This window comes from Urtica dioica, chromosome 9, assembly GCF_054948205.1.
Source record: "Urtica dioica subsp. dioica isolate 48M chromosome 9, U.dioica_male_clone48M_v1_H2, whole genome shotgun sequence".
Taxonomy (NCBI): Eukaryota; Viridiplantae; Streptophyta; class Magnoliopsida; order Rosales; family Urticaceae; genus Urtica; species Urtica dioica.
In genome coordinates this window covers 27,735,739-27,749,460 of record NC_142764.1, presented here as the reverse complement: position 1 = coordinate 27,749,460, position 13,722 = coordinate 27,735,739, and the positions used below count along the sequence as shown (strand labels likewise).

The 13,722-nt window shown below is 39.0% G+C and overlaps 3 protein-coding genes across 6 annotated transcripts; all 3 read right to left on the bottom strand.

The window, feature by feature from the left end:
• Positions 1–840: 840 nt before the first annotated feature.
• PRP39-2 (Tetratricopeptide repeat (TPR)-like superfamily protein) lies at positions 841–7,481 on the bottom strand. 4 transcript variants are annotated; one of them, XM_089627577.1, is made up of 13 exons: positions 7,283–7,481; positions 7,114–7,214; positions 6,265–6,494; positions 5,944–6,111; positions 5,175–5,544; positions 4,912–5,055; positions 3,906–4,058; positions 3,651–3,767; positions 3,281–3,361; positions 2,968–3,117; positions 1,454–2,836; positions 1,265–1,306; positions 841–1,150 (listed from the first exon to the last, which is right to left on the bottom strand). In XM_089627577.1, the coding sequence occupies exons 1-13, from the start codon at positions 7,341–7,343 to the stop codon at positions 1,097–1,099; spliced, it is 3,054 nt and encodes a 1,017-aa protein (XP_089483703.1). In that variant the 5' UTR covers positions 7,344–7,481; the 3' UTR covers positions 841–1,096. The 4 variants fall into 4 exon arrangements, with proteins under 4 accessions (XP_089483703.1, XP_089483702.1, XP_089483704.1 ...); XM_089627576.1 differs by having other exon boundaries at positions 841–1,156; positions 7,283–7,479; XM_089627578.1 differs by lacking the exon at positions 7,114–7,214 and having other exon boundaries at positions 841–1,156; positions 7,283–7,478.
• Positions 7,482–8,750: 1,269 nt separating this feature from the next.
• LOC149386457 (F-box/LRR-repeat/kelch-repeat protein At1g09650-like) lies at positions 8,751–9,845 on the bottom strand. The gene has a single exon (XM_089626515.1). It carries the CDS (start codon positions 9,843–9,845, stop codon positions 8,751–8,753), a length of 1,095 nt encoding a protein of 364 aa, XP_089482641.1.
• Positions 9,846–12,642: 2,797 nt separating this feature from the next.
• LOC149386456 (putative F-box protein At1g47730) lies at positions 12,643–13,722 on the bottom strand. Its single transcript, XM_089627499.1, has one exon. It carries the CDS (start codon positions 13,720–13,722, stop codon positions 12,643–12,645), a length of 1,080 nt encoding a protein of 359 aa, XP_089483625.1.

The window sequence follows — 13,722 nt, the reverse complement described above, 5'->3', positions numbered from 1 at the left end:
ATTGATTAAGAACGTACTGTAAAAAATTAGAGATACTTTAGTTTGAAAATAGCCTTCGATAACCGTTTTCGTAATTTTTTTTTTCTATATTAGCCACTGAACTTTTTATTTTTCATAAATAATCGTTTTAATTTTTGAAGTGTCCATTTTACAATTAATAATTGTTAATCGAATTTCAACCAATAATTTATATTTTTTTATTTTGATTGTATGATTAGAAAATTATACTCATATTTTCATTTTTAGATTAAGAAAAATTGAACTTCAATAAACAGTTCGCTCCAAAATTGTCAATCCGTAGAAGACGACCTCGTAATCATTGCAGAGCAACAGAGAATCATCACTTCTTACACAGCAGCACATCGTTGAACTTGAACAATCAATGCCACCACCACAACCACCACCATCTTTAAAAAATTAAGGATATGGTTATAATCTGATGTAATTTTTTTGGATTTCGTCATTTTGGTCTATTCCGCTGTTCTAAATGCAGTAGTTGAATTTGGACTATCAAAATATAACACTTTTGCTTCATAGGAAAGAGTCCAGTGGACATTTCCTTAACTAGGACTAAATTAAGGGACATTTTCATTTTCCTACTTTTTTTCAAAAATTTACCAAATTTGGACTAGTAAAAAAAAAAAAAAATTCTTTTTCTCGATGGGCTGAGCGGGAAAATAAAAAGAAAGAAAAAAAATAAGATATTTTATTGGGAAAGATTGTAGGTTGATAATTAGAATGATGGTATAATAGGTGAATTTTGTGTATCTCTCATTTGACTTTTTTTTTACCGGTCTTAGTTTGTTAAATTTTTTAAAAAGGTAGGAAAATGGAAATTGGCCTTAATTTTTTAGTCCTATGGCAATTTTCCTAAGATAATTTATCATACAATTTAGCGATGGGTTAAGGAGAGCCATAAGTTTCTAAGTCAAACAACCTATTGATCACAACTGTACTTACAAGTTATCCGATCGCACTTCCTAAGGTTCAGAAGCCAAATATAAAGCACCCAACTAGTAGTTCCTAACTTTTTCCAACCAAAAATGTCATAAGCCATTACTCTCAGCAGCCTCGTAGCGATTTCTGTCTTACTCTATCATTGTCTACCGGGAGGGGATGGCTGTTTGGCTGAAGGTGTACTTGCTTGGTCCTGCAACTAAAAAAATAATAATATTAATAAAAAAAAAAAAAAAAAAAAACGGACAATTGTAAATAAGCATAAAGTGTTCCGAAAAAGAAAATGAAATATTACAGTTTCACTTACCTGAGAAGGCATCACAAGTGCCGCTGCTGGTTCTGGCACCGGCTGATCAATTCCACAAGTCACGGAGAAGGATTCATATTAGATTAGCGTACGAAACAGTAATGGATAAGCCAATATAAAGTGAGTAATATGAACACTGAGAGACGTGTGTTATATATTGCCAAAGATTTAGGAAACCTCGAATAGTACCTGTGGGTGTAGTTGCTGGGGAACCGGGTGTTGGTAAAATTGATTGTATTGCTGTTGATAAGGCGATGGTTGCTGATAGTATTGGTGCCGATACGGTAACTGTTGTGGCGGACGAAATTGCTGTTGTTGTTGTTGTTGCATTAGAAGATGGTAATACTGTTGCCACATTTGGTTATCGACGCCTTGCATTGGCTGAGGCAAAGATGGGAAATTCTTTTGCGGCATAATTTGCTGAGGCCACGTGTTAGGTGGTGAATTGGCGGGAATAGGATGTTGGGCTCGCCAGCCTGGTTGGACTTGAAGGCGAGTGGGAAACAAGCCTTGTTGGACGGGCGTGGGACCCACTGATTCAGCTCGTGGGACTTGTGGAGAAACTTGATGTTGTAGACGAGGTTTTGTCGCTACTTGTCCACGTGGACCGAAATTGGTTTCTTTGCGGACTTTCCCTGAGTTACCCGTTTGACCCCAGTTTCCTGTACAGCTGTTTGTGGGTATTTGTGGCTGAGGTGGCGGCTCTGTTGAAACAAGACCCTGGTTGGCCATGGTAAATGAGGAATTAGGCAATTCGATATCAGTCTGAGAATAATCAGAGGCCTTCGTTGTTCCCTGGGAATTTACAGAAGAGTCTTCGTTTTTCTTGGGCAGGTCAATCTCTACGTTGCTGGTTTCCCGAGGAGCTTCGCTCTGAGACAGCGTAGGTGTATTTAGATCTGGATTTGAGTCTTCCTGTGGATGCAGAGAAAGACTGACCATTGAAAGAGACTTCACTTCCTGCTCGGGCTCAACACGGTTGAATTCCGGCCGCATATCATCTCCATCTAATTGTACGTTCGAATCTTGTTCAGATTTGGTTCCTGTTTCTGCAACTTTACATTCAGTGATATCTTCCATGGGCGGCTCTGAAACTTTTGACGGTTCTGAATCCATGGGTGGCGAAGAAGAAGTTTCTGGAACGTCTTTAATGGATTGCTCAGGTACCTCAGTGGACGGCGATGCCACTCTCTCTTGTTCATCACGAGTGGATTCTCCAGATTCAAATTCTTCAACAAGGGCTTGAGCGAGTTCAGTGTCGTGACTCTCTTGCGCCGGAGCTATCTGCTGAGGCGTGCGATTAGGGGAATCGTGGCAAGGTATAGAATCACCAGTGGGAAATCCATTGGCTTGTAAAGGAAGCTTTACTGAGTTGTCGGGAAAACAGTCTCCAGATCGTTGGTGAGATTTAGTGATAATGGAAGTCTCTCTATCTGCTCCCGCTAATTTCAAAGATTTCAGACTTTTAGCTGGCTGCTCACAGAAAGATGTTCGAACAGTGTGTGGAAAGATCTTTATATGCCGATTCCAGGCCTTCCTAACGTCAAGAATTGTCCCAAAGAGATCCACAAACTGATATAATATTTCATTTGTCAGTAATATTATCATAAAACCGAAATTCAATATAATTGAGATCAGATTACTGTCTTCATATTTATTAATAATATCCATATCGATAATTTCAGACAGATTTTTCTTTTAACCTTGAGATACAAGTGTGAAACTTCTTCTGCGTCCCTGTCGTCAAGACCTCGAGATTCGTCTGAACCTGAAGATAGTGCAGTTTCTATGACACAGTCCAAAGCCTGTATGTGCTGCTTCCCTCCATTCATTGTTGCGAAGTTTATCAGCTCCTGCTCATCGAGCAATCAAATGTATACGAACACACCATGAGAATCAAGAGTCTGATCATCGACACTTACCAGAAACGAAACCAAACATACAATGTTTAAATAATAATGAGGCTTCTTTCTATTGTAACTATTACTCGGTATGATCGGAATTCTAACTGTATACCTGTAAAAGCAACTTGGAACCAGGTAAGCGCTCAATTCCACCAATTAAGATATCTCTGGCAACATCTGAACTATCAGTAATCTGAGGAGATAAAGAGAGAACAATGTTAGGATCAAAATAATTGTAATCACACCACACAACATGCCAAAAGAAACAACCTTGTTAGTTTACAAGTTCATCCACCCAGGGAAACTACGAAAAAGACCTATTTTTTCACAAGCTGACTCTCATAATCGTGATAACTACTTATTTGGAAAAAAAAGTCTCACAAAACTTGAAACAAGAAACGGAGGAAAAATACTAGAAAGTGAAGCAATATATACATTACTGAAGCATATCTACATACACTATGTAGGTTTAGTTTACCAACCATGTGTTTAAGTCTGGAAAAATGAATATATAAACTAGGGAGATTTTGCCACTTTTTTGTTACTGCGGCCAGTGTTATTGCCTCTTCAAATATTTTAGAAGCCGTCAGTAAATTTCCCTGCAAATCGGAAAGTCAATAGATAAGTTGTTATTCTAAACCCCACATCTGGTAGGACATTCCTCAAAAAAAAAAAAAAAAAAAAAAAAATCTGATAGGACTGATATAACTGGTCACGTGATGCTAGAATTGACGTACCAAACGCCTTTCCATGTTGGCCTTTATAACTACACGGTCTACATACTCTGAATCTGACCCAACATCACAATGAAGAAGGGATGAATGGGCACCGCCCACATCTCCTTGATGCTCTTTAAACCTGGCACTGAAAAGATGAATCACCGGCAATCTCTGCATCAAATTTACGAGGATATAACTAATGGTAACCAACAGAAGCACCTTCAGGTTCAAAGGCAATTGTAGACTCGCACGTCAAAGAAGAAGAAAACATGGTGTTGACCATTCGGGAGACTCAAACCTCTCCAGAAACAATTTTTTTTTCCTAAATTCCTTTGGCTTACGAAAGCTACCACTCCGTGATTTCCCATGACCAACCCATCAATCCCCACATCACTGGAATGACTCCCTACTACACATAATAAATGACATTAACACCCTCACCACCTTAACTACTATAAAATTCATAGCACTCATATGCCGTTATATACAACTGAGGAAGCATTTGAACAAGCTTTAGCAGAGCTTTATCTTTTTTTTTCACGGGACCCTTTTATTAATAAACGGCAGAACCGTAAAATACAAAGAAAGCCGACGAGAGGTTTAAAAGGACCGAAGCGCACGCTAGTCGTACACGCCACCTCGGAACCCAAAAACCGATCAAAGCAAACAGAAAATACAATCCGAGCCAGATATTACAGCGTACTAGACCAGTCCCTAGACAAATCCGCTAAAGAATACGATCTGAAATTGATACACGAAGAGGAAAGCCATTTAGCGATACAATGGTTTATACTATCTAACAATTTGTGAAAATTTCAAGATCCATTGTTGAAAAGGAGATTGTTCTCTATCTTTTAGAAACTAGGGTTTAGTCCCTAGGTACAAGGTTTGGGGAGCTGGAAACACTACAATTGCTAGGTAGGTACCTTCAGAAGGGCTTGAACCCAGGACCTCTTGAAGAGTTTGATCACTATACCAAGAAGCCCAAATGGAAAAGAAATACAGTCTTGGTCAAGAAACATACCTTAAGGATAACTTTTGTTGCTCGGTTGAGAGCGTAGTTCGCTATCTCTCTTCCTCCCTTGGTTTCCATGAATTCCACATAACGCATCCAAAACTCTGGATAGTTCGCACAAGGAATCAAGCATCTCTCATAGATTTTTACTGCCTATTGTGAACATAAGAAAACCCATCAGGATAATATAATGTAAATTAAAAAAAAAAAAAAAAAAATGAAAAATGGCGTATGTGGAGCTTCCATAAGCATAAGGTTCATTAGCGCAATACCCAGTCAAAATCCTCTTGCACCTCAACAAAGTCCAGATAGCGATGCCAATTCTCTAATTGATCAACACTGAGGGGCTTAATGTGGAAGTAAGTCCTCCATATGTTAACCTCGAATTTCTTAACCTTTTTGTCCAGCCGACTTGCTTCCTTATATAAATGCTCTCCGATGGTTATATATTTCTGCAGTAATGTCTTTGACCTTGTGAAGCTGATAGAAGGGTCAAACAGATCTTTGACAACAGAGCATAATTCTTCGTTCCCATAACTTTTAGGAACTTCATCATGACATGGAGATCCTATATCCGAGTCCACGCTGCACTTGCTCTGGCCTCCCAAGCCCTTGTTGTTCAATGCAGCTAACTTCTTAAAACTAACGATATTATGGAATTAATGCCTCGTAGGAATCAAGGTTAAAAAGTCATGGAAATAAGACACAAGATAAATAAAAGATTAACATGTCAACAGGCAGACAGTATATTTACTATTATTACTATTGTTTTTATTAAAGGCGACACGAGTCTCTGGTAAACCTCAACGGACCTAGATTTAGATACTTCCTAGTCCCGGAACCCAACTGTATTCGTATGTGTATCCGAGAAGTAAACTTTTCCTAAGCCTAGACAGTTATGAGCAACTTCTCAGGTTATACATCATAGTAAATAACTTCTGCAAATCAAGATCTTTTCACAGGTCGATTTTTTTAAAGAGTACTGCTGGTTTTAGATATGTATTCCATAATTATAATCAAGGAGATAGTTCAAGATCCTACCTGTCATAATAACAGTGCAACTTTTTAGTCGGGAATCTAAGAGCCTCAACATAAATATGGGCCACCGAACTCCATTGCTGCTGAGATAACTCAAACTTGATGTAGTTGTCCCAAAGCTTATGGCATAGATAGTCTTTACCAACATATGATAAGCCTCTTTTAAATAATCTGTCCAAAGATTTGAAGGGAAAAATTAGTCGACTTCGAATGGTTATATCAAGACACTAGTCTCTCTGAGTGTATACATAAGCTTATTTCAAAGAATGCAATAATCAATATACAAATTATAATTTTCCCATAAAAATTAGATGCTTAAATTACCTTCGTATATCGGATGGATTCTCAAATACGGACGTACAAAAGGTACAGTAGTCGACCCAGATAGCAACCGAATAGGTTGCTGATTGCACAGATCGTTCGAAAACATTAACAACCTCGTCAATAGAACACAAACGTATTTTGTGATCTGCGTACCTTCTCCAGTATCCATGGCACAAAGGGAATTCCGACAAAAAGGAATCATAAACTAAAGAAATCTTCTCAATATTATCCTGCAATGATTTCCGAAATCATTAGAAAAACAATATATAAAAAATATATAGAAACACTTCCATTCAGTACATCGTTTTAGAGGTTTATATAATTGCAATGATTCTGCAGTAAATAGCAGTGAAGTATACAAATCGGCAAGCCTGATCATTTTTACTGCAAGCAATCTGGGTTCAGCTGATTCTTACTTCACTAAAAATCTACAGTGCCATAATATCATCTATCATGCTGGCAATGGCTATAGAATTAGTTTGTGGAGTTAGTTGGGATATCAACATGTTATGAGCTCTTCTATTTGAGCTATGATAGTGAATTATAGGGTTAGTTTCAGGGATAAACACATTGGGCTCACCAATTTGAACTTTTCAGTACTCTATGCTTCTTTCAATTAATTACCATGTCTCTACTATGACCAACTATACACTGATCTAAAAATCTCCTCGGAGACTTAAAATTACGTCAATGCCGGGTTCAAAAGTCTCGGGCAATACCAAGTTAGTCGCTAGGTTTCTCTGCTTGACAGGCCTTCCCAATTATTTCCGATTAAAGTAGACTATAATACAAGACAAGAATTGAAATTCAGTACCAAAACAAAAATAATGGAGGTTATTAGACACGTACATAGTATTTCTTCTCAACCTCCGTAATAAGTGAAACCCATTCTTCAAAGTCTAACCCTTTACATATGAATTCGCGAATCTTGAGATCATCGTTTAAACCAACTGAAGAAGGAGACCAAAAAAATGTTAAAGTGCAAAACAGAGAGAGAGAGAGAGAGAGAGAGAGAAACCTGGATAATCGGAATCCACATGATCAGACTCCATTTCAAAGCTGCTCACTTTAGGTTCCATTAATCGAAATAATTGGGACGAAAGAGCTCTATCGGTCGATGTTATGCCGACAAAGACAGAGCCGCTAAATCACCTTGTCGTCACAAAACGACATCTCAATCCCGTACCAGAGCTTCATGTCGTTTAAGTTTGAGAATTATGAATTCTTTCCTTTTTCTTCTAGGTAATTATTATGCGTGGGATTTTAGTTCATAATTTTTTTTTTTTTTTTTTTTTTTTGGTTTCAAGTAAAATATCCTCGAATTATAATTGTAGTATATTAGGTCATAATAGACGTCACAATTCATAAACTTGAGCAAACGGTGAATATTTTGAATAACGGAATTCTGTTTTCAATAAGACGAAATTACGGTCTTTTAACATAAAAAAAAAAACCTTCCGACTATTAATGACTGAAATCCCGTTTTATTGGAAGTAAAACTTTCTTTTGAATGATTTTCGACACTATCCACAAAATTAAAAAATTAAAAATAAAAACTTCAAACCTAAAATATATCTTATTATCCAAAAAGTAATAAATTTGGATGAATAGTATCTGAAAGGTACTAAAAATTTCATTTTCATGAATGACCGGCACAAGAATTTTGATTTTTCGTTGAAAACATTTTTTTTTTCTTTCTTTTGAAACTAGTAACTTTTTTGTGATGAAAAAAAAATATGAATAACACTTAACTCAATAATACATTTCACTATTTTTTCTATACAAAGAAACAAATTAAACTATGACTAAGTGAGTGAATTTCCAATTTGAAGATCTTCCAACAGAAAATAGACACAAAAAAATGTCTACTTTCTTGTTACTTTGCCAGTCTTCTAATATTTGAATGCATGTGACTTTTTATTAACCACGGTCAATATAAATATATGCCATGTATTACAAATAGGTCTTCACCGGCGTAAAAAATAATCGTCTCATCAATATATTCGCATTAGTACTAATTTTATTAAAAAAAAACAAAGACGTGTTTAACCGATGTTGGTTCGCACGATAGAAATGGACTCTTAGTGTGGTGGAGATACTAACGACTCTCAACTCCAGACAATGATAGCGAAGAGTCACATATTAAACTTTGGCGAAAGCCAAAGTGCCAAACATAGAGAAGAAAAAACATCTAATGACGAAGGCAGTAATTTAGACGAAGGGGACTAATATGCAAAAAAAAAATTAGAGGGAGCTGATTTGTAAATATTTAAGATAAAAAATGGCAAAAAGTGCAAAAATAAATAGGGGGCTATAGGCCCCTGGGCAGGCACTGGCATTGTGCCTGATCCTAAATTGAGAGCATCAAAGCCTATAAAGAACATTAATTAAATTGAGAGTACCGGCGTAGAAACTGGGGGCAAGAGCAACTCTATGATATTAAGTACCCTAAATAAATGGTTTAAAGAACATTGAAGAAAAATCGTTCACGGAAGTGCAACAAAGCTGTCTATATAAGGAACAAGACGAATATGATCAACTACTTGATCTTGGTTGATACGCCTACTCTTCTCGCTGAGAGCCCCATAGCAGATCAAACCGCGAAGTCTGCGATCATTCATAATTACCTCATCACCGCTCTTCGGAAAAGCGACCACCTTCCTGATATGGCTGCTCGGAGCGATCGAGAAATATTTGGTCCAGCCTCGCTTGTCCTCTGTCATGACCCAAACGTCCGTGGGCAAAGGCGAGAATTCGTTCTTCGGATTGCTGAATAACGCCACGGATTCTCTAAACCCCGCGAGCCCTAGATCACGCCCATCGAGGCGGCTCGGGAGCGACACCGTGTCGAATCTCTCTCCGTGCAAGTCGAAGCGCAGAACCATCGGGCCGGCGGGCTCGAACTCCGCTATCCAGTGGTAGACTCCGTCGCAGCACGCGTCGGAATGACCGGTGAACCTCTGAAGCTCCGTCGTCGCGGTGGATATCTCCGTTTCTCTCCACGTGTCATTATTATTATCCCCCAGGGTACACACCTTCGTCACGAAATTTTCCCGGAAAACCTTGTAGATCACGACGGCTTTGTAAGCGCCGGAGACCGCGTCGTAGCCGAACCCGAGACCGACGTCCACGAAGCGCATCTCGCACGGACTCGGGAGAGCCTTGAGCTCTCCGGTGGCCGGGTTTTGGAGATGGACCGCTCCTCTGGAAGAGTCCACGTGGCAAACCAGGCCGTCGCAGTGGGAGATGATCAGCGGGTATTTTGCGGTGCCGTCGTTGACTTTTGCGATTTTTGTGTTGAATTCGGCTTCGCCGCTGTGGTGGAGGGTGAGTAATCCCCGTTTATGGTCGAGTGTGAAGCCCGTGAGTTGGAGCATGTCCATGATGAAGGACGACGAGGTAGGTCTGTTGTTTTTGCTGTTGTGGAGATGATCGGCCACGAACCTCGGAGTCTTCACCAGAGCGTTGATCTGAATGTTCCATGATTTTTGGACGCTCTTTAGTCTCAGCAAAGACCTCGCTTCTAAAAACGACCAGATTTTTGGGAGCACGTCTTCGGGCAAGTCGGAAAACTTTGCCATCCCTGCTTAAACGACGAAAAGAATTGAGTTTGATGACTTGAAAAAGAAAATAAATCTGCAGAGCGATAGTTTCACTGAAAACCCTAAAGCCTGATATAATCAAGATTGAGCTAACTAAATTATTTAGTATGTTAAATTAGACTTCTGTATAAATTTTTGAAGAAAGCAACAACCGATTTCGGCGTTTGTGACTCTATACCTAAAAATAATAATAGATATGGCTGGGTATTTAAAAAGAAAAGGGAGACGATATGTTTTAGGAAATCTTCGGTAAATACCCAGCATATATTTGTAACAAAAATTTTGTCAATATCTTTTATTTTTATTTTACGATCTTTTATCTTAGAATTATTTTTTTTGGAACATAAATATAGTTGGTTGGTTACGGACTCAATAGGCCCAAGCCGTAGATTTGGTCCAAGGCAGAGTCTAAGGTCTTGTTCTATAAGATCGGCCACGCTTACTCGTACTTCAAAGGGAAAATTAGAAGATTAGTGTTTTTCAAAGTTCAATATTTTGAAGGATTAATTTCGTTTTTGCCCATTAAATTTTTTTGACGAACCACAAATTTTATCCCACTTTATTAATTGTTACAACCATTTACTCCTTCCGTAAAAAAATTTAATAGCATTTGACACATATTAATATATAAATGGGTTTGGAAATAAATTTATTAATATACCCTTAAAATATGTTATTTTTAATAGTTAATAATTTTTTTTTCTCTCTCTAACTTAAAAAGGAAATTAATATCATACCTTATATACACGTTAGGTTTTCTTCGTCGTCAACTATGAACTTCTAGGGTTGAGGTTTTTCGTTCAATTTTTCAAATTAAACTCCTGTATAAAATTTTGAAGAAGGCGATAGATTTCAGTGTTTGTGATTCTATTTATAGTATTAGGTATTAGAACATGTTTTCTAGCTAGTTTATTGCGTAAACCAAAAATAAAATCGCGGCGAGCGTGTATACGCGATGATAAAATATTAACAAAGAAAATATATTTTTTTCTTCTTGAACGGAGAGCGTTCTTTTACGTCATGGTACATGTATATTGATCTTGATAATTAATGACGTACTCTCGATTCAAGAAAATAAAGGAGAAGAAGATTATTTTACGTTCAGAGTCTTCGATTCTAAGAATAGTGCCATTAACTAATATATAGTGGTTCGAGTGGCTCGAGATTGTTACACTCTATACTTGGAGATGAAGGAAAAATTAGCCCGGAGTATAAAGAAGTATGCGATATCGTTGGCCACCGACACTTGGAGGTCTATTCAACACATCGACTACATGTATGTCACGGCGCATTTTATTGACAAGAATTGAAATTTGCATAAGAGAATTGTCAATTTTTTTCAGGTACTTTTCTATATGCTCTATTATTTTCAATGCTTATATTCTTATTTATTATGTAAAATAACATCTTTGTTTAACATATTTAGGTTCCTAATCACAAGGGGGAAACAATTTGTAGAGAGCTTGAGACGTGCATGCGAGAATGGAAAATTAGAAAGATATGTTCAATCACAGTTGATAATGCGTCATCGAATGATGCAACCCTAAACAGCCTGAAGAGGAAGTTAAGTTCTGGTCCACGTTCTATTATCTTAGAACCAAATTTTTTACACTCTTGACAACGAAGATGACTCGGTTTGAATGTATGTTTGTCTTATTTGTAATTTTTGAAATATGTTTGTGAGGATAGATTATTGATGGTTTAAGATCATCTCATATTTTTAAGATTATTGATGGTTTACTTATTTGGAATGTTGTTTATTTTGATATTGTGAGTGTGATAATGGTCTAAACGTGTGATATTGTGAGTTAGGCCTATTGTGAGTGTGATACCTACTGGCTACTGTGAGTGTGATACCGTGAGTTAGGCCTACTGTGAGTGACTGAGTGTGATATTGTGAGAGTGAGTGTGATATATAATGGTCTTCTTGCTGTGATATTGATTATTGAGTTCATGTGAGTGTAAACTTTATGTTTGTTTTGCTACTTCAAACTATGTGTCTCAGGTTTTTGTAAACCATGATTATATGTTTTTTTTTTCTTTTGTAGAAAATTAATGGTTTTATTTATTTATTATGTAAAACGGTCTAAAACGGTCCGGTCTAAACGGTCCAAAACGGTCTAGAACGCGGTCCGGTCTAAAACGGTATAGAATGGTCTAGAACGGTCCGGTCTAAACGGTTCAAAACGGTCCGGTCCGGTCCGGTTTTCACAGTTTTTTGGCCGGTCCGGTCCTGTCCGGTTTTCACAGTTTTTTGGTCTGGTCCGGTTTGGATTTTTCTGGACCGTTTTAAACGGTCCGGTCTGAATTTTTGGCCGGTTTTGGACCGGACCGGACCGTGCACAGCCCTACGTACATAGATACGGAAAAAGATAGAAGAAACGCTGATTAAAATGCAACCATGAATATGATTTATCATAGCTTATATTATTAGGTTTCTCGTCAACTTTAAACTCTCAAGGTTACCTTTTGGTGCAGTGCAAGTCTCTGAGTTTGTGATGCAGTATTTATAGTAATATGTTTCCTAGTATCCGTAGATGCTAATGCGTTATTTTTCCTAAGCCTGAAAAAAACGAATCAAGTCTAATGGGCCGCACTTAAGTCATGTTATCCAGATTTCAAAAAATCTTCAAAGTCAAGAAAAAATGGAAAAAAAAGAGAAAGAAAGTAATATAGTCGACGTTCTTATGAATTTTTCGGTAGGTCGATCTTTTGAAAACCAGAAACCAAAAGTACGAACGTAGCATTTTACTTTAAAAAAAATATATATGGTAGTTCACGGCAGTGCACTAAAGCTACAGTCTACGTGAGGAACAAGACTAATACGGTCGATTTTTTCGCCTTTGCTGCAGATTTTGATGTACTTGTGGTCGACAAGATCGAAGAAGGTAAAGCCTTGCATGCCTTGTACTGGTGGTTCCCAAATGCTGCTCTGCAACCAGTCTGGAAGCTCGACATGAGAACTGGGATCGGTAAACACGTAACGGCACAGCCAAAACCTCTTCTCCTCCGTCATCACCCAAACCTCCGCCGGAATGTTCTTGCACTTCGGATTCAACAGCATCGCCACCGTACCATTCCACCGAACCAGACTCAGTTTCATCGATTCGAGCCACTCCACCTTGAATGCCTCCGAATCCAAGTCGAAGCTCACGATCATCTCTTCCCACCCGAAGTTCGCCGTCCAGTAAACGACCCCACCGTAACACACGGCGGACCTCGAGTGGTGACGAGCGAACCCGGTGAGACTCGGGACGTCGTCCATCGACCCCACGGCCCGCCACGTGTCCTCTCCCACCGTGCACACTTTCGCCTCGAAGGTGCCGCCGAACAGCTTGTGGAACACGACGACTTTGTAGGCGCCGGAGATTGGGTCGTGGCCGAACCCGACGGCGACGTTCTCCTCCAGGGAGTCGAGGCTCGGGAGTTGCCGGAGCTCGCCGGTCAACGGGTTCCGGAGCTTCACGGTCGCCTGAAAAAGGTCGACCGTGCAGATCATGCCGTCGCAGTGGGCCGAGATCGACGTGAGTCGTTTCGGGGATGGCTCTTGGGGAGCGTTGACTTTTCTGGGGTCGTCGTCGACGAGTTTCCCATCAGCGTGGCGGCGGCCGAGGATGAGCGACTTTTGTTTCTTTTCCCCTTTGGAGCCGAAAATAGTAAAGCGAAGGTAAGGCCTATCGTCGAGGTCGGTGAGGATGCGGAGATGATTGGCCCCGAAACTCGGAGTCCTCACCAGAGCTTTGACCATGATATTCCATGATTTTTGGACGAGCTTTAGCCTTAACACAGACTTTACCGGTAAGAGTGACCAGATTTTCCCTATCACGTCTTCGGGCAAGTCGGAGAACTTTGTCAT